The sequence below is a fragment of the Euprymna scolopes genome, chromosome 21, assembly GCF_053919585.1.
Source record: "Euprymna scolopes isolate OS-2025 chromosome 21, ASM5391958v1, whole genome shotgun sequence".
NCBI lineage: Eukaryota > Metazoa > Mollusca > Cephalopoda > Sepiida > Sepiolidae > Euprymna > Euprymna scolopes.
The window spans coordinates 14,870,066-14,896,892 of NC_136502.1; the positions used below are offsets into that span (position 1 = coordinate 14,870,066).

Genomic DNA, 26,827 nt, shown 5'->3' on the forward strand with positions numbered 1-26,827 from the left:
AAGTAGACTTGAATAAACTTTGCTGTTTCATCTTCAGGTGGTAAAAGACTCCCAATTTGGTGGCAAACCTGGCCTCGAATTCTAAAAGAAGGATTCCACCCATGTACTGCCGCAATTTTGTGACCTAATGATGTCATTGCAAAACAATTGTTATAACTGCGTAGATTTTGCAGAAAATCTTTAGAGATGGGACCATTGCCGGAGAGCAAATCTTGAAGCAACTGAGGCAGTGGTGGAAAGCTATCAAGCACAACTTTGCCAGAAGAACAACAACAACCAGGGGTTTCTCCTTTAAATTTTACAGCTGAGCAATGTTGACATACTTTGTCCATTTTTCCTATATCAGCTGTAGTGAGAGAGTCATTTTTGTTGTAGAGCAATCCTTTTCTATTGCAGTGTTCTATTTCATGGTGTCTCAAAGCAGTCATTCGTTGTCTAGCTGCCTCGTTTTCTGTCAATTGCTGGGGCAAAGTCATACTCTCTCTCCATGCAGCCTCTCGTTGTTGCCCTTGGTATAGGCGAAAGCTTCGTTGGGTTTCCGATTCATTCTGATGTCGTTGAGCCACTCTCAACTGACCTTGTGTACGTCTACTTACCTCATATAATTCATTCGATCGTAATATTGCTTCTCTTTCCAGTGCATATCTTTGCCTTTCTTGAATTTCATCTTGTGATGAATTTAACCGCCTTACAGCATGTCTAGTTCTGTCAGCTTCACGTTGGGTTTCTCTTTCCAAATCTGACAGTCTTGCTCTCCGTTCTCTTTGACGTATCCTGTTAAGTTCTAGACGTCTTTCTCTATCTGAATTGTTTTCATTGGAGCGAATTGCAGCAACTCTTAGTCTATTAGCCTCCAATCTTTCCATTCTTTCTTCCTCACTTTCGTTTCTACTTCGTTTGGGTGGCATAATTTCGGTTTTAAATGGAATTGTTTAACGATATTAATGATTGTAAATTAATTAAGCGTAAAGGAAATGTATACTAACTGAAATGGACGAACTATAAATAATATTTCTGAATAGTACAATTATAAACAATTATATTGTAGCAAAAATGAATAAAAGCGACCTACTTGTGACTCATTACTTCCGGGTGTAAACGTCACAGTCTAAAAGTAATAATTAAAAAAAAAAGTAAATGTAAAATAAATGTAATACCAACTTAGGTTAACTAATATATGTAAACAGTACAATTAAAACAGTTCTATTAAAACAAATAATTACTAAGATCTAGGTAATTGTTAGTCTCATTGTTATGGTTTTAAAGAAAAAAATGTGTAAAAAAAATTCTGCTTTTGTGAGTACGTGTATTTCTTTTAAATTACATAACCTTTTTATTTTATTATTTATATCTCTTTTAAATTTATATATTTTGTTAGTAAACTGGAAGAAATTCAGTTGAATAAAACCTTGTTCGTGTTCTTTACGTTAAACTCATATTTTTATAAAAGGTTCATCCGGTTTAAAGAAAGCACTACGTTTAAATAAGACTGGAAATAACTAATTCAATATATAAATAGAAAAATGAAATAAATATAAGCTTTAAGTCTTAAGATAGTAATAATCAAAATGTAATAAATTATTTGTAGTTCAAATCTATGGTAAGACAGGCTTTCGAAATAGGCTCGACCAGAAAGATTAAATTGGAACGAAATTATAATCTCCGTGCCATTTTCAAAACAACCCCACAAAAGTAACGGTATCCTGCAGTTGGTTAAATGACAACGTTGGTTGTAAGAAAAATGTAAAAGAAAATGCGCTTATCTGTTTATTTTGAACTGTTTTATTTAATTAAAAAAAAATTGGCTATAACTGGAAGAGAGCGTTATGTTTTGGGGGTTGTTTAAAAAATAGAATGGAAATAAAGTTAGTTCCGTTTTAATTGTCTTTAATTGCGGCAAGCGCTAACAAAATCGAAAAATCACTGTTCACATTCGAAATGTTAACTTTTATAGGTTTACAGGTTTGCTGACAAGGCTGGGGGTGTTTATTTAGAAAGTCATACTTAACATGGGGAGGTTGGGATGTTTAATACAATTATTTTACTAAATTGATTTTTTTCATTTAAAAATAAAATTATTTCTTTTTTAATAAAGTTTTATTTTAAAATATTTGTTTTTGTTTATTTATATAAAATTACGATAGTTGAATTGTATTCTTTCAATTATATTGGCAAGTAAAATATAAAAGATTAAAACGGAACGAAATTGAAATTTCCATTACATTTTCAATACAATCCCAAAACATAAAGCTTTCCTCACCAAAAAATTGTTTTAGCAGTAGAAGAAATTGATAATTATGCACTGTAAGAACCAAGCTGTAATATGGGCATTAAAGTAAAATTTTATCCAACTTTTGTACTGGGAAAATAATATCTACGAAAGTATTCAGTTGCGAAGTGTTTGAATATCAGATTCGTTGTCGGCGATTATTCCGAAACCTTGTAAAAAAAATATGGGGGGGGGGGGCGTAATTCTTGTAATATGATGTTTTAAATATTTTTTTAGGTTAAATTAAGGTTTCACGATATTTTGTAAATAAGCAGATCATCTAAATAAAAAATATGAAAATTATTTGAAATTTTAAACTATTTTCAAGAGTTAACAATTTTTATTTATTTTAAACATTATTTTTTTTAGCTAAAATTGAAGTTTCACGATATAATTTTTTTTAATTGTTAGTTGGAAGCACAAAATAAGTTACAAAACATCTTTGCCTTCATGGCTTTCAAAATAGTAACGTTAATATTTCAGAACGGTACCACAAATATCGAAGGAACTGAACTGTCTATATTATTGGTAAGTGGTAAATTTTCACAATATAAATTTATAGGAATATAAACAGAACAGTGATATAAAAAATAATTTTGAAAGAAATATTGTTCACAAACCTTTTTTAATATTAATTTCAATTTTTTAATGTTGTATTAACTTAAAATCCAGCAGTTGATAGAGCAAACGTAGATATGTCTGTAGGTTTGGTAGCGTGCGGAAAGAATACGTTATTATTTCGAAAGGCATTCGTAGTGTGAGGAGGGGGGTGGGAATTTAAATAAATATTGTGAAATTTCAAGTTTAGATAAAAAAAAATGTATTAATAAAGTTATGCTTAAAATAAATAAAAATTATTGTTTATTTTTGAAAATAGGTTAAAAAAAAAGTGTTAATGCGTAAGCACCAGAAGTTAAAATTATAAACATTTTCATATTGTTATTTTTTTAAAAAGGTAAATTTAATAATAAAAATAAGTGGAAAAAAATCCAATAAAAAGAAAAATATCTATTACAGACAACATGTAATGACGTAAATCTCCGATTGCACAAACAGTAAACCTTTCAGATAATATACGTAAAGTGAAATAAATCGAATATAAAATTAAATGAAAATATATTAAATAATTAAATGTTAAATAGATTTTGTAAATAGTACAGTTGAAATGATTAGAATATTTCCAATATGTAATAAGGTTGAGGTAATTAGTTAAAGAGATTTAATATAATGTGATATGCAAATGAGCATAAGTCATTCGATATGGGGGTGGTTTGTAGAATAGTATATAAAGAAATTAGGCAAAGATTCTTATGTCTCCTATAACAGAAACATCCTAAAATGGGTTCTAATGTTTCTCTACCAGGAGAGATCTACCCTCTTACCTCCTTTATATTTCGTTGGTGATGGAGAACTGTACACACAGACAGAAACACACGAACCCTATTACTTTATAAAAATATAGATATACTAATAACTTAATATTCGTAGTATGTTATAACCTTCTATCCTCCTTTTTAATAAATAGGATCGCCCGATTGAATAATTTATAATCTGGAAACCATGACGCATGTTAAAGGTATTATCGATCGATGCTTCCGTTCAATCTCGAAAGACAAAGGATACCCCCTGTAGGGGCAGTTGCGCTTGTAATTGTGAGGCAAGGGTCGCGCAATCCCTAACCACACCTCTTCTGAATCGACTGTTTGGGTCCAGTGGCAAGGAGAAGACCAGAACAACTGGAAACAATGCCGAGATAAGCAGAGAGCACATACAACACCTGGAAGTCCCAAATGGTCACCCATTTAGTATTGACCAGGCTCAATGTTGCTTAACTTTGGTGATCTAACAGGAATCGGTGTGTCAACGTGATTATAAGGGTGTTATACTACGGTATTAATATGTAGATTATTGTGTATGGCTTACATTGACATACTAAGATTCGACTTCATGGTCTTTTCAGAGCCAAACATCTATGTTATTTATTATTTAATTGGAATTCATTATTGAGATGAGTATTATTTATTAATTTTGTTTATGCAGATTATTTATCCTCATCTTTTGCTTAGTTGTTTCATGACGTTTTCACCTGATGAAGGCCAGAGGAATAGTTGGTTGAAACGTCGTGAAACAACTGAGCAAAAAATGAGGATAATAGTCCACAATAAATAAAATTAATCTGTTATTGTCCCCCACTCCTTTTTTAAAAAATTTTTTTTCATCCCAAACAATGTATATTGCCACTTGGACATGGAGGCCTATTATTTAGGATCATGCTGACTGTGAGGAATTGAGTAGGGAGATGTCTGTTCACGTTTAAACTTCTGCATGTCCGTATAGTCAGGGAAGCAGGAAACAGAGAGGGAATTCCAAAATCTATCAGTTCGAAGAAAGAAACTATCAGGAAAGAAGGTTTTCTGGCATTTAGTGATGGCCATTTGTTAACATAGGCTAAAGATGTAAAAACCGCTTTAGCTATGAAGAGACTATAATGCTGAAGAAGTCTGAACTCTCCTTATTTGTTCTCCCATCTCGACTCTTCCTTAGATATGGTAGATTCAAAATTGTCCAAAATTAATTATTCAGTAAAAAAAGTCAGTTTTCATGAATGACACTGAAAGTTAAAAAAAAAAATAATATGCATAAAGTATTTAATTATTGGGATTCTTTGAATTACTCTTCACATTTTGAGTGTTGTTTTCACAACTTTTCTGCTGATATAATCTCCGACCTTTTTCTTTGTTGAACTCGGGAATCTTTCTGTCGATCTCATGAACTTGCACAGAATTTTGAACGGAACCCTTTATTTAATCCACGGGGGTAGTAAGCTCTTGTTTCCTCAGCTGACTGGGTAGAAGGCCTAAGTAATTCGCAATTGTATTTCAAGTATTAGTTGCACTGACGAGATTCACCTGAAGAAGGTCACAGATTACATGTTTATGACAACTTTTTTTTTTTTTACTGTGCCCACTTCTCTTCCTCTAATATAGTTGAACGGACTGATTCTCTGAATTGATTTCTTATACATATGGTATAAATTTTGTTAAAATTGGATTTGAAGATTTAAGAAGGTTCTGTCATAATGAGCTAGTTAAAAGTTGGGACACAGAAGGTAACGTAGAGCAGTGTTTCCCCAAACTACAGGACACCGTGGAGCCCCTGAGCAGAGCAAAGGTTTTTCATGGAGCACTAACAAGATAATTTCTAAAATAAATATGAAAAAGATTATTTTCAAATTTTAACACTAATGATTTTGGGGGTCCTTTACTTGAAAGGAGCAACCACATGTATCATATGTCTTTTTCCAGTAAAGAAGATCAATAATTAAATGTCTGCAACCATTTAATTTTTCCATATAAAACATTTGGTCTTCTTTAAGAAAGGGCTTCCGGAGCCCCTCAGCCTCACTTTGGGAAACCCTGACATAGAGATTCATGACCATTTCCATTATTTTGCTTAGATAATTTTATACATATCATATAAGTTTCATAAAAATAAAGTATATTTGAAATTTGAAGTTCAGCCGCTATAGTTCTGTTTGGTTAGAGTTGCACTTAGAGATAAGAACTTTTATTGTCTTCTTTGGTAAATTTTACATAAGAATACGCTTTTATATTTTCTGTAAATTATCTAACCTCACACATGCATGAACATCGAGTTATATATAGCGATATACAATTTATCAATTACAGACTATTTGTTTAGAAAACATAACATAAAACTTTCATTGCTCTTATTTTCTTCCTTAGTCTTCACACTCCGGGAGCTATGTTTCAGACAAGGGGGAAAGAATTGCTGTTTTCTTGATTATAATCTATCTGTAAAACATTGACTACTTTTTTTTTTTTTTTTTTTTTTTTTTTACCTAAAAGTAGTTTTTTTTTTTTTTTTTTTTTTTTTTTTTTTTTAAGCTAATCACATCAAGTGTCATCATGTCTTGTCTGGAGCAATTTCCATAAAAAAAAAAACAAAAAAAAACTACTTTTAGGTAACCAAAAAAAACTAAAATCTATTCTGTTACAAAATAGAATCCGTACAATTTTTCTTTATTCATTCGACATCAGTGGTCAGACAGTTTCTAATATTACACAAGCTCACTCTCCAATTCTTACAGTTCAGCAAGTTAACCATCTTCAAGTTATACTCTGTATGGTCTTGTCCAATCACTTGTTTCCAAGTTTCCCTTGGTTGGTCAAGCTTTTTTTTTCTACTTTGAAATCACCACTTATCAAGACCCAAAGGCCACTCGAAGATAAGAATGAATGTAAGGTGGTAGTGTAGTAATCGTTAATGGTGTAAATTGGGTAGAATTTGATTATTCATGAGATCGGCTCAACAAGAATTTGTTTACATTGGATTTGAAGGCTATGATGGTGTATTCCACAGGCGGGCAGTTCTGGGAAAGAAGTTTTGTACATGGAATCAATTTTAGATTGAGGTACAGTTAGAGAGTGGGGGAAATCATATATAGTGGTTGTAGCTAGTCGGGTGTTTTTAGTGAAAGTTTGGCAAGGGGGGGGGCATAGATTGGAGTTCAGTTGAGCACTTGCCATGAAACCAGCAATAGAGCAGAGACAGGCTTGCAACGTCTCTTCTGTGGGAATGAGGCTGCAGGGAAGAGAAAAGAGCATCACCTATTAGGTTTCAAAGTTGGTTTTGAACTTTATCAAAGCTGGATAGGGAACGACGAACAGCTGCTGCCAAATGTGGCAACAGTACTTCATAATTCAAGACCTTCATCCTTTTGCAATTGTTTATCTCGGAGAATAAGTACTCCACATGACCATACCAGCGTAATCAATTCATCCCTAGGATAACCTCCATGCTGGGCAAATGTAGTACTTTCAAAATCTGATTTGTTGAATTTGGTCAGATTTCACATTTCCGATCCGTCATATGGTTTTGATATTGCACTGCAATCGGGCTACAGCAGACTGTATAAGAAAATGAAGGATGTAAACTTGTGCTTGTGTAGATTGGTGATTTTTTAAACCAACGCATTTCAGGTGAAAACATTATGTACTCATGTGTCATGTCAGAATTAGTATCAATTTTTAAAAAAATTACAAAAAATAATACAATAGATGATGTGCTAGAAACATTTTAAATAAAAAATCGTCCACAATTACATTCCGAACATTTCTTGTGTTAAAAAATTGCGGTACATATTTTGCGGTACAAGATAGTCGACAGATCGATTTTTTAAATGTGTGGTTTTTAGCAAAAACGACAGTACTTACTTGTCATATTAAAAATAGTAATATGTCCAAACATTATGAAAATTCATGAAGTAAAACAACTGCTATTGTGTTTTTAGTAAAACAATTTGTCAGCCATTACATTTGCGAAAAGGAGATAAGCGTGTCCCCTGTATTTGCAATCTTCAAGGTGTTTACATCTAGGGAAAATTCAATTTCACCCAATTTTCCATAAATTACTTTTAACTATAAATAGTTTTCTACTCAATGAATTTTCATAATTTTTGAATGTATTACTATTTTCGACATGACAAGTAAGTACTGTTGTTTTTGCTTAAAACAACATATTTAAAAAATCGATTCATTGACTATCTTAACAAGCACCCATATTTATGTAAAAATGATCGATTGCAGTTACTATCTGGCATTTTCTGGGATTCAGTGATATTTTCTTTTTTTAAAATAATGTGTATGTCGTATATAATTCTACTAACATAGAGACTGGAAAAGAAAGGCTTGTTTAAGGAAGATAACTTGGTTCTTGTCCATAATTCAACTTAATTAAAATAAACAAAAATACAAAAAAAATCTTTATACGTGTTACAGAACAAAAATATATTCTAAAAATCAGTTAAATTGATCAAATATATTTTTTAACTAAGAAAATAAAATTTTATAATGAAGTGAGCCATTGTGTTTTTATCCGCCATCTTTAAGAAATAAGGGGGGAGACAACTTAATTCGAACCACTGAGATAAAGATCAGCCTTGTAATGCATACGAGTTACTATTAAAATGCTAAAAACCATGAGAAAATGATTTTCTTCCTAAAAAAAAGAAGAAAAAAAACTACTTCATCAGTTTGTGATTTTTTTGGAATATGACAGTTTCATTTCATGACAGATACATCATAAAGATTTTTGTGTATTTTTTTTTAAATTAGGTTGAACTCTGGACTTGAACCAATTTTAACCTTAGTTAAAAAAATTTGAATTATCTCCCTTACATTATGAGTTATGCTTAAAAATAAATAAATTATAAATGATGTGAATGAATTGCAGAATTACAGTAAAGCAACAGTTTAAATAATTGTGTTATATAAGTTTTACCTTCTGTCATGGTAGCCAAATAATTGTAAATTTAGTGAAAAAAAATAGGATTGTTTCTCTAATAGCTAAAATAGAGCAGTAATGAATTTTTTTTATTAACGATATTGGCTAGGATGAATCAAGTATCAAGTTGTGAAATTGTTATTTATGTCCAATTTGGGAAATCCGACCAACTTAATTTTATATGTTACATAAACGGTTCTTATTCAGCATTCAACCTAATTAAAAACAAAAATGTAGAAAATACAGACAAATCTAATTATGACACAGAACAAAGATGTCATATTCCTAAAATCATATACATTGATCAAGTAGTTACTTTAATGAAATTCTATGACGAGGGAATCAGGAACTGCCATGTTTTAGAATGCGTTGAAATTCAAATGCGGCCAATCAGTTCGACTACTGAGATTTTGTTTGTATTCAGAATAATTAAAACCTTTTTGTATACATATATTAATTGCTAAAAATCCAAAATTTTGATTTTCTTAATTAAAAAAAACAAAAAACTACTTGATCAATTTATGTGATTTTTTGGAATATGATATCTTCATTCTGTGACATCATAAAGATATTTTTTTAGTTGTTATTCTATTTTCTTTTTTCTTTTTAATTAAGTCAAATTTGAAATAAGCTTTGATGGTTTTTGGTTAAGAAAAATGATTTAGTCCGAAACTTAAAGAGTTTTAAGTCATCAAAAAGTTTAGAATTTTCATTCAAATAATTTTGAATTACTTAAAATCAGAATTAAAATCCAAAACTTGTTGAATCTTATAATATACAAGGTCATTTGAGTTTTATACTTATATATATTTGTAATATTGAACCCATGTTAAGTATTTTTTTTTTCGCGCATTGAAAATATATTTTGCCTCAAGAAAACATTTTTTAGTCAATTTTCTTTTTTTTTCTCTTTATTTTCATTTCAAAAACTACATTTTTATTCACAGACTGTTTTTTTTTTTGTCCTGATGTTTTTTGAAACAAAAATTTTCTTTTCATGTTTGTATTTTGTGTGTGTGTGTGTGTGTGTTTTTTTTTCTTTCTTTTTTACATTTTCTTTTAAGATTTAAGTAAACTTTCTACTGGGGGACTTTTTCTTCATTTTTGTTTTTTTTTTAAACTTTTAACAGCTGTGATAAAAAAATGATTGATGTAACGAGGCAGAATTTTTTTTTTAAATGAAAAAACAAAAATGCAATGCATTGATTAGATACGCACACTGACAAATATTAGCACAACAAAAGAAGAAAAAAAAATATAAATATAATTAAAAAAAACAAACAAACATTAACAGTTAAATAAAAAAAAATTTTTTGTTTCATTTTGCTTTATGTCAATTTTTGCTGAGCAAAATTTCATGCATAAAGTTGTAAAAAATAAAATGAAAATTTTAAAAAAAATGTTTTTTTTTATTTGTTAAAATTTTCTAAAATATTGCTGTGTTTCATGTTAAATATTCAGTGTTTTTAATATTGCTGTACTTGTGCAGAATTTGAACCAGGCGTAAGTAAGTGTCCGCTCGGCTTTGCTCAGAACATGACGTCATGTGCTCGGGTTTGACTGTAATCTGAGTAAGACACCGATCAGCCAATCAAATCAATGTGTGGCAAAGGAGTAGACGATATTTGGAGAAAATATTGGAAGAAAAAAATCAAGAATTTTAAGAAACAACACACCCTCAAACGGCCGTTCCTAACCACTTCATACTGCAAGTGTTATATCAGAATTTTCCTTTTCCTAGATGTTAACGTAAACAAATATTTAAGGGAACATCTCTCCTCAGAAATCAACCTGAACATTTCTGAAAAGAGACAATACTTCCTGCATAGGTATATGCTGACTTTTTAGAGATACTAGCAGGTGTAAGAAGTTTTCCAGGGTGCTTGTTAAGATAGCATCGACAGATCGATATTTTTAAAATATGATTTTAAGCCAAAACAGCAGTACTTACCATGTTGAAAATAGTATATCCAAAAATTACGAAAATTCATTGAATAGAACAACTGCTATTGTATAAAAAAAGTCTATCGCAATCAGCTAAAACAGATCATCACCATTAGAGAAGGGAGATAAGTAGGCCCCCTGTATTTGCAGCCTTCAGGGTGTTCACATCTAGGGAAAATGCAATTTCCCCCAATTTTCTAACTACTTTTAACTGTAAATAATTTTCTATTTGATAAATTTTTGTAATTTTTATTATATTACTATTTTCGACATGTAAGTACTGTTTTTGCTTAAAACAACATATAAAAAAAAAATCGATCTTTCGACTGTATCTACAAACACCTTTTCTAGCCTGGTAGAGGGAACCTACCTTTTTTACAGTAGATTTGGTAGTCTATATCTATATATATAAAAGCGAAAATGTATGTATGTACGCTTTTCCTCGATGTCCACAAAAGGCTTCTTTCAGAGAAGCGCTTGCTCGGTTCACAACTTCTTAAAACTTTTTATATCATCTATAAATTGTAATATCTCAGAGTTACCCACGGAGCTCGCCTGTCTATTTAATTTTATTAACTTTCAAACGTTAATTATTCGACATTTCCCGCATCGGCACGCGTTACATTCGGTTTTCGGTATAAAAAAAAGCGAAACTCAACTCTAATCACAGGCCGAAAGCTAGTTGTCTCAAGAGAGCTAAGTAACTTTTGTTCAATGTCGACTTCGTCATATCAGACTGTAGCTTTCATTTCGCTCCTCCCAATAAACAGGGAGCAGGTTTTTAAAAACAAACAAACCGATTTATTCACCTCATTCAAAACTGTCCCGCACAAAATGCTTACTGCTGAATACCTATCGCCGTCAATCAAAAACGCGCACCTGTTTTTTTTTTTAACACTTTACTATTTTCCAACTGTGCGTCGTGAAGGCTTTGTTTTTTTTTCACGGGCACCGTTTTTTTTTTTTTCACATTTTCGTGGTTTTTTCACATACCCCGAAAAACACCCGGGCAACGCCGGGTACCCCTCGCTAGTATATATATATATAAAAGCGAAAATGTGTGTATGTATGTTCACTTTTTGTGTATGTCCAAGAAAGGCTTTTTTCAGAGAAGCGGTCAGTCGGCTCGCAACTTCTTAAAACTTTTTATATCACATATAAATTGTAATATCTCCAAGTTAACAACGGAGCTCGCCTGTCTATTTAATTTGCTCGACTTCGGGAAGATAAATATTCAACAGTTTTCGCTCGCCGTGTGTGGATTAGGCTTCTTCCTATAATAAAAACGACACTTATTCTGGCGGTATTTTTCCGGTGGCGATCGCCGGAAATGTTCGAAAGCAATCAATATAGAAATATTTTCCTTATATCAAACAATTGCTATTCAAATTGGACAAGGGGAGCTGCCCCCCCCCCCCAAACACACATCTTGGGAAAATAAAAATAAAAACCCTGCAGTCAAAGTTGACCTCATTAAAACGTGCACCTAAAAAAAGCATTCTCGCAGTAAATGAAAAACTCTGCAGTCAAAGTTGACCTCATTAAGTCATTAAAACGGGCACCTGCCAAATCTAAGTAATTAAATAAATTCAAATGTGTTTCTGTTAGTATCTCGCGGTGGGTCAATGGTTAACGTCGCATGTTTTTTTTTTCACCACACTTTGCCTCAAGGGTTCGGGTTCGGGTTCGATCCTCATACTCACCTACCAAAACCTTTTTTTTTATTTTAACCCCCCCCCCCGGAGTTTTGATTTACCTCCAAACACCCAGGCAACGGTGGGTACCCCCCACTAGTATCTATATATATTCCAATGAGAATGTTGGACTCAGGAGGGATGTTATTCACCATGACAGTTGGTGGTTGGAAAGGTTTCTATATTTGTAAAAGAAAAGTAGTTTTGTCTTGGTAGCATTAAACGTGACTATTCAATTTTGGCTCCATTCTACCGCAAACTGGAGGTCATTTTCTAAAGATACAGTCGTCGCCTTGGATGTGTATTCATTTTGTTTGCCTAATGCTGAGCATCTAGTGCGTTATCATCAGCAAATATACCCATCTAGTGCGTTATCATCAGCCCATCTAGTGCGTTATCATCAGCAAATATACCCATTTAGTGCGTTATCATCAGCAAATATACCCATTTAGTGCGTTATCATCAGCAAATATACCCATCTAGTGCGTTATCATCAGCCCATCTAGTGCGTTATCATCAGCAAATATACCCATTTAGTGCGTTATCATCAGCAAATATACCCATTTCTGATGTGCTTGCATCAGGGAGGTCATTTGTGACAATTAAAAATAATAATGGTCTAAGTATCGATCACTAGAGCACACTTACATCAGTAGGTGTTTAGATTTATAACCATTGAGGAAAACCTGGATCTTTCTTAAAGCCGAGAAGGACTATTATATGAAATACTAGCAGGGCGCCCGGCATTGTCCAGTTGTAAAATGATATTTTAATTTAGTTAATTATTTTGTATTTATTATTATAGAACCAATTCTTTATTGATTATTATATTGTCCCCAATATAGTGATTTAAAAAAAATATGACTTGAATGACATCAGCTAGAAGCAAAATCAAAACATTTTGCTCTTCAACCTTGGTTATTACTGTTTAAGCTATTGTCAGACAGATAATAAATAAATAAATGAACTGACTTTAATGTATAAATGTATATTTGTGCATGCATAAAAGAGCACTTTCAGTCAACTTGCGCCTGCCAAGTTCCATTTTTTTTTCAATTTTAACCCCTTAGCACTTATTTTGACTGACTAAAATCCCATAAAAGAATGGTCCACAAAAAGTGCAATCATTTGATCTGTCTTATACTGCTCTGTAACCTTGCATCTTGGAGGAGATGCACTTTGAAAAAATGGAGACAGCCAGACAGACAGTGAGTTTTATAAATTAGATTTGTCCAGCAATACTATACAAGTTGATTTTTCAGACAGGACTTTCATGCTAGACGTTGTCAAAGGTCTTAGCTATATCAAGCGCTAATGCCCTAACATAACCGGCCTTATCCAGTGTGTGGTATATGCGTTTCACTATGATTATCAGGATATCCACAGTAGAAAGGGATTGCCTGTTTTATATTATCAGCTTTTCAGATGAGTGATGTCAATCTCACAAAAATAAAAACCATCATCGTTGCAAACAATAATTAATGAGAAACGAATTACCTCCCTTTATAGTTACTCTTTATCAGTTAAAAATCATTAAAACCATTTCCTCTCCAAAAATTTTTGAAACAAAAAGCATGGCTGTTTGTTTACGGTTTCAAATTTGCTGTTTTATTTTATAATTAAAAAAAAGGTCATGTTGAAAGGAGACTTAAGTTTGTTTTTTTTATATATATATATTTTTTTTTTTTTTTTGGAAATAAAAAAAAAAATGTGCAAATGAATTGATATCTGTCCCTTTATAATTTATATTAAAAATTATTCAGAAAAAAAACCCCCAAAAATGGGTTCCTGTCTACAATTAGACCTATAAAAAAAATTTTTTTTCACTTCGTGGCTTAGTGGAGGATGCCCTTTTCTCTACCCTGCAACCTCTCTCCCACAGAAGAGACGTTGCGAGCCTATCCTTGTTTTATCGTTATTTCCATGGCAGTTGCTCGTCTGAACTCCAATCTCTGATCCCCCCTCACCAATCTTTCACGAAAAACACCCGTCTAGCTGAATCCACTGTGAAAAATTTCCCCCACTCTATATCTGTGCCTAAATCAAAACGCAGATTCCATGAACAAAGCTTCTTTCTTAGAACTGCACGCCTGTGGAACTCTGTTCCATCTGCCTGCTTCCCACCGGACTACAACTTGGATGTCTTCAAGTTCAATGTTAACAAATTCCTAATGAACCGCCCCCTTAAGTAAACACTTCATCAAATCTCCACACTAACGTAATGTACTTGCAATAACCCTTATCCCTGAGTGGCTTCCAGGCCTTGATAAGTGGTGATATCTGTGTAAAAAAAAAAAAAAAAATACCTGTCACCACATGAAGATGTCATATTCCAAAAATTATGTAAATCGATCAAGCATTTTTTTTTATTTAAGAAAATCAAACTGCTCCCCCCCTCCGCGAAATGTAAATACAGAATTTTTGTTGGGGGGGGGGGTCAATGTATAGGTGCTCATTTTACGTTAAATTGTGTTCATAAACGTTGTTTTTATTTTCAGCGCCTCCGAAAACCATAAAAAAATGGTAATTTCAAAGGATTTTTTGAGGGTGAAATGATTTTTTTTTTTTTTTCAAAATCGATTGTCTGCCCTTGTTGATCCTACAATTTCCGATCATTTATAATAAAGATGGTGCAATAATCCTACAAAATGTGTCATAAAATTTGATTTTCTTAAACAAAAAAAAACTACTTGATTGATTTACGTGATTTTTGGATTATGACATCTTCGTGTGACGACATCCACGACATAAACAAGATGGCCGCGACATGATCGATCTCATTAAAGTTTGATTTTCCTCTTAAAAAAAAAATACGATCAAATTAAGTAATTTTTTTTGTATCAAAACTTTATTCTATTACGATCACATATAATATAAATTTTTTCAATATTTTCATTTTTTAATGTCTTAAACTAAACAAATACCCAAATTTTAATGTCATGAATTCATTTCTAGCAAACTTTTCAAACTTAATGATCAAGACTGGAATGCTGTATGTTTTGGTTTTAATTCTAGCTGATGGCATACAAGTCATATATGTTTTTAAAACTTTTGAAATCACTACTATATACTGGGTACAATATAATGATAGAGAATGGGCTCCATAATAATAAATACGAAATCTGTATGAATTAAAATATATTGAAGTGTATCTTATGACCGGGTCATATAATGGGTACAATATAATAACCAATAGAGAATTGGCTCTGTAATAATAAATACAGAATCTGCATGAATTAAAATATATATATATGTATTATTTTTTTTTATTCAATTTTCACCCCAAACAAGGCAAGTGCCACTTTGAAGTAGGGGGCTACTATCAGGGACATAATTTGCAGGGGCATTATGAAGGGAGATGAGTAGATGTTTGTTCACATTAAACTTGAACTGTAATATTTAAGTGTATTTTACGACCGGACAATGCTGGGCAGCCTGCTAGTTTCCACTACAATTGTCTGAAGAAGAAAAAAAGCAACCCATCTGAAAATAGAAACAAAAATGATGAAGATGGCGTAACTCCCAGATGCAATACCTACGTACGCATTATACTGCCTGCAAACCTGTGTTCAAACATTGCTATTGCTTGACTCTCAACATTTTTCAAGCATTGCCTCTCCATAAAACATTTTTTAGCAGGGAAAGGCTTTGACTAAGCGACATTCACCCTGGATGGGTTGAGCTTGCTCCTTCCATAGAACACACAGTATCCTGGATGAATGCAGACCAACACACACTGGTCTGTAACTGGTTCAATGTTACATAGTAACAATGTTACATAGTAAGAGTGTAACATGAAATCCTGATATACATCTTACTTCGACATCACACAGTACCGTGGGACTGCTCCCCAGCTGACTAAAGCATTGTCGTTTTCAAATCTAATGTAAATACGTTCTTGTTGAGCTGTCCTCTTATATAATAAATTAGAAATATCCGATGACCCCAACATACCAGTTGTTCAATTTAGACCCTAAAATCCCTTTTTTCTAATGAAAACCGATTAAAGTTTTCTACATGTCTGAATACCCTATATACCAAATTTCAAGATAAAAAATTCGTTGAGTATATAAGTTGAGAATTGTCTTCACACACACACACACACACACACACACACACACACATTCTCACTTTTATAGATATACTAGCAGTTCAGCCTGGCATTGCTCGGGCCCTATGTACTGTTCATAACTTTATATGCATATGCATATATATATATATATATATATATATATATATATATATATATATATATATATATATCGAAAAGTTTAACTCATGTCCAGGTAAACTACATCTAAAATTTCAAGTGTTTATACCCAAAATTGGCGGAGGAGTTTGGTAGAGTCTGTAAAGGTCAACTCTTTCAACTTTTACCTCTTGGCAGCCTAATTTTCGCCTAAATCTGATTAAAAAACTTGCTGAATGTCTGAATACCCTTTATATAAAATTTCAAATGTCTAGACCCAAAATTGGCTGAATAGTTTGCTAGAGTCTACAAAGGTCAAATGCTTTGAACTTTGACCCCTTTTCAGCCAAATTTTTGGCCAAAAACTGATTAAAAACCTTGCCCTATGTCTGAATACAAATGTTTAGACAAAAAATTGGCTGAGTGATTTGGTAAAGACCACAGAGGTCAAATTTTTTTAAACTTTGACCCAAATTTTTACCCTTTAACATTTATGGTTTTGGGCTCAAATTAAATTAAAAAGTTTAATCCATGTCCAAGTAACCTACATCTAAAATTTCAAGTGTTTAGATCCAAAATTGATGGAAGAGTTTGGTAGAGTTTTCAAAGGTCAAATCGTTGAACTTTGACCCTTTGACAGCCAAATTTCTGGCTGAAAACCAAATAAAAAGATTTTCCCAAATCTCAATAACCCTTATGTCAAATCTCGAGTCTGTAGACTGAAAATTGATCGAGTAATTTGGTAGGGAAATGTATACACACACACACACACACACACACACACACACACACACACACACAGATGGACAATTTCACTTTTATAGATATATAGATATAGACTATTATATAGAGATGCCACCAGAAATGTAACCCATTCAATCGTTTAATAAAATATTACAATTCTGTCTGCAATCCAACCATATTTGGAACAAATTAAATTCAGTCTATGTCTGACTTCCATGTTTTTTTTTTTTATATATATATTCTTCTGTGAACTTGATCTGCTATCTAAAGTGTTCTATAATAACTTTTATCCATTTTTTTTCAGCCTGGTCATACCACCATGTATCAGATATCAATGCCCAACAGTTTTATTACGATTTAGTGATATGTTGGTACACTTTGGTGATCGTCTCATCAGTAGGAAGTGTGGGCTTCATTCTCACTATAGCAGTGTCTCTGCATCATTTTGTTTATTTAATCGTTTGGGTGCTACTTGTGGATTTGTTCTCTTACACCTGCTCTTTTTGATAACCCAAAAGAATTGAATAAACAAGGCATCAATAAATAATTGTAATACCAAATGATATGCATAACATTGGAAGGTAGATTTATCAATACATGTCCTCGTCAGCATTAACTTTGAAAAAATTGTGTTGTATTTAGATTTTCGCCATCTCCAATTCGATCTGATGGCATACTGACTTGATCATTCTTATGACAGTTTTCTGAGCCTCACTACGTTTATAACATCGCAGGAACAACCAAACAAAAGAAAGGAAATAAAAATTCGACTCAGCATTTTTTTTTTTTTAAGTGCGAACGAAATGCATTTAATCATGGTTCCTCCCTTGTATTTACACATCCATCCTTTCTGGCACACAACTGTCTTCATTTTTTCTTCTTGTGGGATGGCTGATTACCCTCGCTAACCAGCCATCCCACAGCTGCTGCTGATTCTCTTACACGCGCCCATACGCACTCTATTACACTTCCGTCCTGGTGTATAACAAAAGTATGTTTATCATAGAATATCTCCATGAATTTCCATATATTTCTATATTTCGTTGCCGTTCATTTGACATGCTCTAAATATGCACTGCTGCATCATAAGCACATCAGGATACGACTAATTCCAGCTGTCATTACTTTTTTTTTTTTTTTACATAGGCACCACCACTTATCAAGGACAAGAGGCCACTCGAGGATAAGGGTTAAAGTGTACAGTAGAAATTGAACAATATAGTAATCGTTAGTAAATGGAAATTCGGTAAATTTGTTAACAAGTGGAACGGCTAATCAAGAACTTGTTTACGTTAGACTTGAAGACAACCATATTGTAGTCAGCTGGAAAGCAGGAAAACGGAAGACAATTCCACAGGCGTGCAGTTCTAAGAAAGAAGCTTTGTTCATAGAATCTACGTTTGAGTTTAGGCACAGATAAAGAGTGGGGGAATTATTAATAGTGTTTTCAGCTAAACAAGTGTTTCTTGTGAAAGTTTGGCGAGAGGGGACCATAGACTGAAGCTCAGTCGAACACTTTCCATGAAAATAACGATACAGCAGAGACAAACTCGCAACATGTCTTCTGTGAGATAGAGGTTGCAGCGAAGAGAAAAGGACATCTCCTACGAGACCACAAAGTCTATTTTGAACTCTATCAAGGCAGGACAAGTCTTTTCTAGCAGCTCCTGCCCAGATGTGGCAACAGTATTCCATCCTTGGACGTACCTGGCTCTTATATAGATAAAGAATTGCATTAGCAGTGAGTTATCTACTGGATTGATAGAAGGATCCCACCATTTTTCCAGCGGCCTTGGCAACAGATTTGATGTACGAGTTCCATTTAAGATCAGGAGTAAAGGTCAAGCCCAGAAGCTTGTCAAAACTTGAGGCCTCCTCAAAACCCGAGCCATTCATTTCAATTGATGCCAGATGTGGGTCAGAATGTTGATATAAAGAGAGAAGCTTCATAAATTCAGAAATAGTTTGGTGATTGTTTTGATAGATATTATCTTTAAGAGAACCTCAAATATAACAATCGTGGGTGGGATTAAAGTTTGGTGACTGTTAAGCCCATTCAGAATGCCACCTCTACTGATGAGAAGATCACAAAAGTGTCCCTGCATATCATCAAACAGCAATAAAGCAAAAGACTGTTGGCCATTCATGACTGAAACTTGGTGGACAAGTCATGTATAGATAAATATATTTATCATTAAATATGTCTATGTTCCAAAATATCTATGGTCCACCCTTGTCTGACTTTCATGAAATGCACTCATCTACCTGAAACTACTTTCAATAATTTCTCCCACTCTTTATCTGTGCCTAAACCTAAACGTAGATTCCATGAACAAAGCTTCTTTCTTAGAACTGCACGCCTGTGAAACTCTCTTCCATTTCCCCGCTTTCCAACTTACTACAATATGGTTTTCTTCAAGTCCAATATAAACAAGTTTTTGATGAGTCATCCCCTTAAGTAATACAATTTACCAAATTTCCACTACTAACAATTACTACGATATTGTCCCATTGACTACTGTACACTCATTATGTCTTACCCTAGAGTGGCCTCCGGGCCTTGATAAGTGGTCTCCTTTGTAAAACAAAAAAAAAGACACAAAAAAATTTCCATTGTAAAAAATGATAAAAATGTCTCAATAATGTTGATCCAATTTGATGCCGTATTTTTCTTTGTCTTTTATCTTTTATCCAATGTTTTTATTTCTTTTTTTGTTTTAATTTCAGAAATATCTTATTCACAAAGAAAGTTCTACAGCAAAGAGTAATGTGTTCAAATCTCAAAACGGATTCAAAAGAAAATGATGCCAAAGATCTTCCATCTGATTCCATCCTAATATTTTCCCCATGCATTCAATATGAAAAGTCGATCTGCATACAAGAATATTCCAAACTCGTTCATTTCTGAATCAGATAACATGAATATTAAAAACAACACTGACAACACTAATATCCATCTTTAAACAAATCTTTCTTTGAAAAATTTATTAAAAAATATTTTACAATATACATATATATATATAGTGTGTAGTATAATAATTCTTCACGTTCCAAATATCAAGTTTTCTCAGTTTGTTTTTTATTACTTTTCAAAAGGTAGCCATTACAATATTGTTTCGTATTGTGACTAACAGTCTGCAAAATTATGTTATTGCTGCATATTTAGTCACATGCTGTTTTACTAATGTTTAACTGAAGAAACTCATAAAAACACCATTGTGGACAACTTACATGGTTCATGTAACCGACACACTCCCATTCCTTCTCAGTTATGAAGATTTTTTAATCCATTACAATTGGTATATACAAACCGAGTACTTTTCAAGTAAATGATTAACCTATATATATATATATATATATATATATATATATATATATATATTACAGAATCCATCAGACACAATAGTTGATTTGCTTCTTCCTATTTGAAATTAGAACAGATATATAAACTTACATATTGTTAAGTCTACACACAACTACAACAATCTGTGCCAAAGAAAGTTTTGCCGACAGCAATATGAAGATGGTTCGATCTTTCCTCAATAATTTATACATAAGCGAGTATAACACACTTGGTACAATTTCTGTTTTTTAGAAAATGAACCTTGGGTTTACGTTCAGCACCGTCATCACTCTTGCTGAAAAGATTTTTTTTCTTTCTCAAATTGCTCTCAATGAATTTCTCACGACATCAAGACGTGCCCCTATCCCAGCATCCAGTCATTGATGAGAATGATTTTCCTGGTGATCTCTATGCAAAACAGTTTACTCCTATCTCTTATGCAAATCAGATGCCTGAAAGAGTTTATAACATGGAGAAGCAATATCCTGGCAAAGAGTGCAGAGTTGATAGTCACTCTAAGCAAGTCAATGTATCTACACCACAGAACAACCCCAATGTGAGTAGCGGAAATATTGATGCTGGAATAAGCAAATCCAACAACTTGGATGGCCAACAGCAGATGATGGGGGAAGTTGCAGAAAATCGAACATATTTTTGCAAATTTTGTGGTAAGCAATTTGTGCAACGATACATCCTTGAGATGCATCTTAGGACGCATACTGGAGAGAGACCGTTTGGATGTGAGGTCTGCGGCAAAACCTTTGCACGTCAAGACACACTGCAGCGGCATAGACAGATACATACCGGACAGAAGTCGTATCAGTGCGAGATTTGCTTGAAATATTTTTCGCAGAAGCATTATTTTGAATTGCACAAACGTACACATTTACCAGATAAGCAGTTCCAGTGTGAAACTTGTCACAAGCATTTTGTCCAAAAGGAATACCTTGAGATTCACCGTCGGTCACACATAGGAGAAAAACCATACCAGTGCGACTTTTGTATCCAGAAGTTTGCGCGAAAGGATACAATGATGATCCATCGGAGAATTCACACCAGGGAAAAACCATTCCAATGTGAAGTTTGTTCCAAGGAGTTTTCTCAGAGGGATAAGCTAGCTGTGCATCGGAGAACCCACGTACATCATCGACTTTACAAATGTGATGTTTGCTCGAAGGAATTTGCCCAGAAAGATTATTTGATCATCCATCAACAATCTCATTCTAGTGAAAGGCCATTTAAGTGCGATCTTTGCGATCAAAAGTTTTTCCGGAAAGATGTCCTTCAAATCCATCGACAGACTCACACAAACGAGAAGCCCTTCAAGTGTGGGGTCTGTCAAGAAGGTTTTGCTCAGCAAGACAAGCTACAACTTCACAGTCAGACACATACAGCTGAACGGCGATATTCTTGTGAATACTGTCCAAAAAGTTTTTTGCAGAAAAATATGTTAAAACTCCATCATCGGATACATAATGGCGAGCGTCCATTCCAGTGCAACATCTGCCGGAAACAGTTTTCTCAGAGCAGTTATTTACGGATACATCACCGGACCCACAGTGGGGAGCGTCCGTTTCCGTGCGACATCTGTCTTCAAAGATTTGCTCGTCGTGAGACACTCCGAATTCATCAGATGATCCATACAGGGGAGCGTCCCTTTCATTGCGAAACTTGTCCGAAGCAGTTCTACCAGCGGGACAAACTCCGGATGCACATCCGAACCCACACGCATGAACGACCATATGAGTGTGATGAATGTTCCAAGAAGTTTTCACGGAAGAACTCGTTGCGGATGCACTACCGAATCCACTCTGGTGAAAAACCATATACATGTGCTGTATGCCAACGGAGTTTCTCACAGCGGACATACTTACACACGCACAGTCGAGTACACTCCGGAGAAAGACCCTTCTCATGTGACCTGTGTAACCAGAGGTTTGCCCGCAGGGATACCCTAAAAATACATCGAAAAACACATACAGGAGAAAAACCATATTCCTGTGATGTCTGCAGTAAGACTTTCATCCAAGCAGATAAGCTTCGCCGCCATCAAGTTGTCCATAAACCTCCCATTCCAATTAATAATAAGGATAACACTGATCAAGGTCACTCTATCAGTGCGATGAGCAATAGCACTAACAGTATCAGTTCCAGTGGAAGCCATGTTGCTAGCTGTAGAAAAGATAACACCAATCAAGGTCACTGTGTCAGTAGCACTAGCAATAACACTAGCAGTGCCAGTGGAAGCCATGTTGTAGATACTGATCATAAGAGAAACAAGGAAATGCCTTCAGACAAGGTTTCTAGCTCAAATGAAATATATCCACCTCAAAATAACTTTCTGTGGTCATTGTAATATGACTGTATACACTTTATAAATTTGATATCGCGCATATTATTATTACTATTTTATTTATTTATTTATTTTAATCCTTTAAGATTTAATCCTTTGTGCATTAATCCTTTGAGATTTAATCCTTTGTGCATTAATTGTTCCTTTTTGCGAACTGTCATCCTCATCTTTATAGTTGTTGTTTCGCTACTTATTCTCTGGCCTTCTTCAGGTGATTAACTGCAACAGAATAGGAATGCTGAGTCTTGTAACTGTATCCTTAATAATTACTGCCTTCCATAGTTGTTGTTGTCTCACCACGTTTTCGCCAACTAATGTTCTGGCCTACTTAAGATGGTGAAACAACAACTTTGGAAGGCAGTACTAACAAGACTCAGCATTCCTATTTCACATCTTGTTTTGAAATGAAGCTTTGTGTCTGTCTGCAACAGAAACCATGTTTGATTTTTATAGTGTTAATTTAAAAAAAATTAATGTATAAGCAGATAAACTGCACCATCATTAGATCATCAACAAGCGTCCTATTCAATTAATGATGCTGCTCCGGTGAACAATAATTTTTCTTGTAGCTGTATAATGTCTAGCGGCAGCAGTTGTAGCAGTGCTGGCTGTAGAAAAGGAAACACCAATCAAGGTCATCGTGTCAAGGTCATTGTGGAAGCCATCTCGTAGAGTCTGGTAACCATATAAATAAAGAACTGACTTCAAGCTTTAATTTATTAGGAAGGTAAAACCAACCCACCTCTCCTAAAGGTTTCTACTTCAAATCAAATAAATCCACCTCAAAATAACTTTACACTTTATAAATTCAACATCTCACATTTTTTTTGTATGAAATGAAACTTTGATGTGTTTGCAACAGAAATAATGTCTGATTTTCATAGTGTTAATAAATCATTTTATAGGGACTTGCTGTCTGCCTATAACTAAAACTCTAAATATCATGTAAAAGTTAACATGGAATTAAACAATTCATTATATAAACAGGTCATTATATTTGTTGTTTTTTTTTAATTTAATTTAACTCATTCTGTCTATATTTTCATATTTTGTTATGTTGTTGCGGACCAGGATATAAAATAACTCGCTACAAAATAAAATAATGAAACGAATGGAATGAAGTAAACAATAACTGAATTGCGGGATGGAATAAACATGTCGTTTATTTTCTGTTGAAACTAAAATGGTTTAGGTGTAACACGTGTTCATTCAGGCGTTGACGACTACATGCGTGGAAAAGAAAGAAATGAAGTCGAGGGCAAGAAATGGCCGTCCCGCACGTAGAAAGGAAAATAGAAAGGGAATGTTTGCCTCAGCAAAACCGTGCGTTCATGATAGCAGTCGTCCACGTGGAAAAGTCTTCAAACCAAGAGCTATGGACGCCAAACTTGCCTGGTTTCGTCAACTAGGCAAAAGGGAAGAAAGAGGAAGTTGAATAGTGCTGTGGACTTTTATATCGGGGTGAGTGTTCTGACTGTGCATATCTAGAATTCCTTTCAGGGGAAGTGACGTTTCGCATGTGTGCGTACTTGTGCGCGTATGTGTGCATACATGTGTGTGTGTGTGTGTGTATGAGGACGTGTATATGCGAGCGTGTGTGTGTGCATATGTGTGTGTGTACATGTGGGTGTGTATATGTGAGGAAAAACATGTTCGAACAAGACTCCCCCTCCTGGGGAGAAAAAATAATATATATATATACAAGAGAAACGTATTTCGTTTTTGTTTTTTATGTATATATTCTTTTCTTTTTTTTTTAATAAGTTATGTATTGTTTGAAATGTTTTGGCCAATGAACTTTTCGACCAGTTTTTGTTGTTGTTTGTAGTGTGTTGTTTTTTGTAATTTCTTTGTCCGTTTCTGAGTGTGTATGTTCTTGTATTGGACTAGGAGAAATGTGTAATTGTCCATCTATGAATGCAGGTTTAAGTCCGTTTATTTCAATAGTGTCTTTTTTTTCTCTTTTTAATATGGTAAAATACTTTTTACCTCTGTCGAGAACTAAATAAGGTCCGGAATAATTGGGACATAGTGGGTTTTTTATTGTGTCGTTCCTGATAAAAACGTATTTACAGGTGTGAATATCGCTTGGAATGAAAATGCTTGTGTCAGGCATTTGGTTGGAGTAAATTTTAATCGTGACATTTTATGTTTTAAGTCGGTCACAAAAGTTATCGTTGGGGAAATGTCTGTATTGTTTTCACAGAATTGTCCTGGTAAAATCAGTGCTGATCCGAAAACTAATTCTGCAGGTGTGCTCTGCAAATCTTCCTTCCGATTTGTTTTCGTTCATAGCCAAAGATGCTTTTAATTGTCTATGAAATTGTTCCACCATACCGTTTGCGCAAGGATGGTAGGCAGTAGTCTTAATGTGCTTTGTTCCCAACAAATGGTTGAATTCAGTGAAAGGAGTTGATTGGTACTGTGAGCCCCTGTCCGTTGTGATTATGGAGGGCATTCTGAAAATCGCTATCCAATCTTGTAAAATCGCTCTGGCTATTGTTGCGGCTGATATGCCAAAAAAACAAAGCTCATATGCACACAAAATCACCTTCAGGAACTTTCAGTGTACCAGACGCTAGGTTTACTCATGTTCATATCGACTTTGTTGGCCCCTTGCCCACTTCAAAAGGACATACCCACATCCTTACTATAGTCGATAGATTCAGCAGATGGCTGACAGCAATACCAGTGATAAAAAATAAGTCCAGCGTGACGATTCATATAATCCAATTTCAAAACAGCTGAAAATTGTTTTTTTCCAAACAGTGCAGTAGTGGTTTTCTCTGGATGTCCGTATTCATATTTGGCCAAACAAAATGTTCCGCTATTAATTTCACAGTGGCACGTTTTCCTGGGTGGGACAAGTTGTGGAAGTGCTGGAAAACTTGTCGTCTGAGGCTGGGTGAAATATAAGGGCAAGGATGTTTTTGTGAAACATCACAATAGAAAGTTGTTGTTCCGAATGGTATCGGCATTTCTTTCAGCTTCAGTGAAGTTTTGTCCATTATAGCCAGGGGCGTGATATCGATTAATTGCTCTTGTGCTATTAATTCCATACTTAGTCGAGTAGAATTTAAACAAACAATTGTTGCATGAGATAAAGCATCAGCTACAACGTTTTCTTTTCCTTTTACGTACCGTATATCGGTAGAATATTGGGCTATAAAGTCCAGATGTTGAATTTCTCGTGGACTATATTTGTCGACATGTGTGTGTAGAGCAAATGTTAGATGTTTATGATCCGTATGAATGGAAAATTTTCTGCCTTCGAGGAGATGTTTAAAGTGCTTAATTGCAAGGTAAATTGCAAGTAACTCTCTCGAGAAGGTGCTATATTTAGTCTGTGCTTTGTTTAACTTGGCAGAGAAGAATGAAAATAGGGGTCATTTTTTTTGTCAGAAATTTGGTGAATGACAGCTCCTACTGCTATTTCCGATGCATCCGCCATAAGTGTAAGTTCCGTTGTATTGCTATCTTGGATATACGTAAGTTTGGTGAAGTTTACCAAAGCAGTTTCCGATTGTTCAAAGGCCTGTAGTGCAGGTCCTTCAAAAACTAACTGTTGGGTTTTGGTTCGGTTTTTTAACAGTAGCCCAAAGAGAAGTCGATCTCCAGTCAGTTGAGAGAAAACCACTACTGCACTGTTTGGAAAAAAACAATTTTCAGCTGTTTTGAAATTGGATTATATGAATCGTCACGCTGGACTTATTTTGGATATTTATATCTAAACTTTGAATATTTACAAATATTCTAAGACTAACATATATTTACAGCTGATTTATTTAATTCAATTGTTGTTGTAATGTTCAATTTTTTATAATTCTGTTTTCTTCTGAAAAACCTTTTTTTTTTGCATTTATATTGTGATTAATATTCTTTAATTATTAAAACGTAGAAAAAAAAACAACAAACTTTTTTTTAAAGTTTTTTTTTTTCTTTTCCTTGTTTGCTTCTTTCAGAATAAAAGCAAATGTTTGTGCAC

The 26,827-nt window shown here is 33.9% G+C and overlaps 1 protein-coding gene across 1 annotated transcript in view; it reads left to right on the forward strand.

The window, feature by feature from the left end:
* Positions 1-23,833, forward strand: part of LOC145242005 (uncharacterized) — a 70,074-nt gene extending 46,241 nt beyond the window's left edge. The window contains exon 2 of the mRNA XM_080104895.1: positions 19,874-23,833. Within this exon, the coding sequence (XP_079961021.1) occupies positions 20,821-22,845 (2,025 nt within the window). The 5' untranslated portion in view covers positions 19,874-20,820 and the 3' untranslated portion in view covers positions 22,846-23,833. The remainder of the gene's footprint in view (positions 1-19,873) is intronic.
* Positions 23,834-26,827: the final 2,994 nt, after the last annotated feature.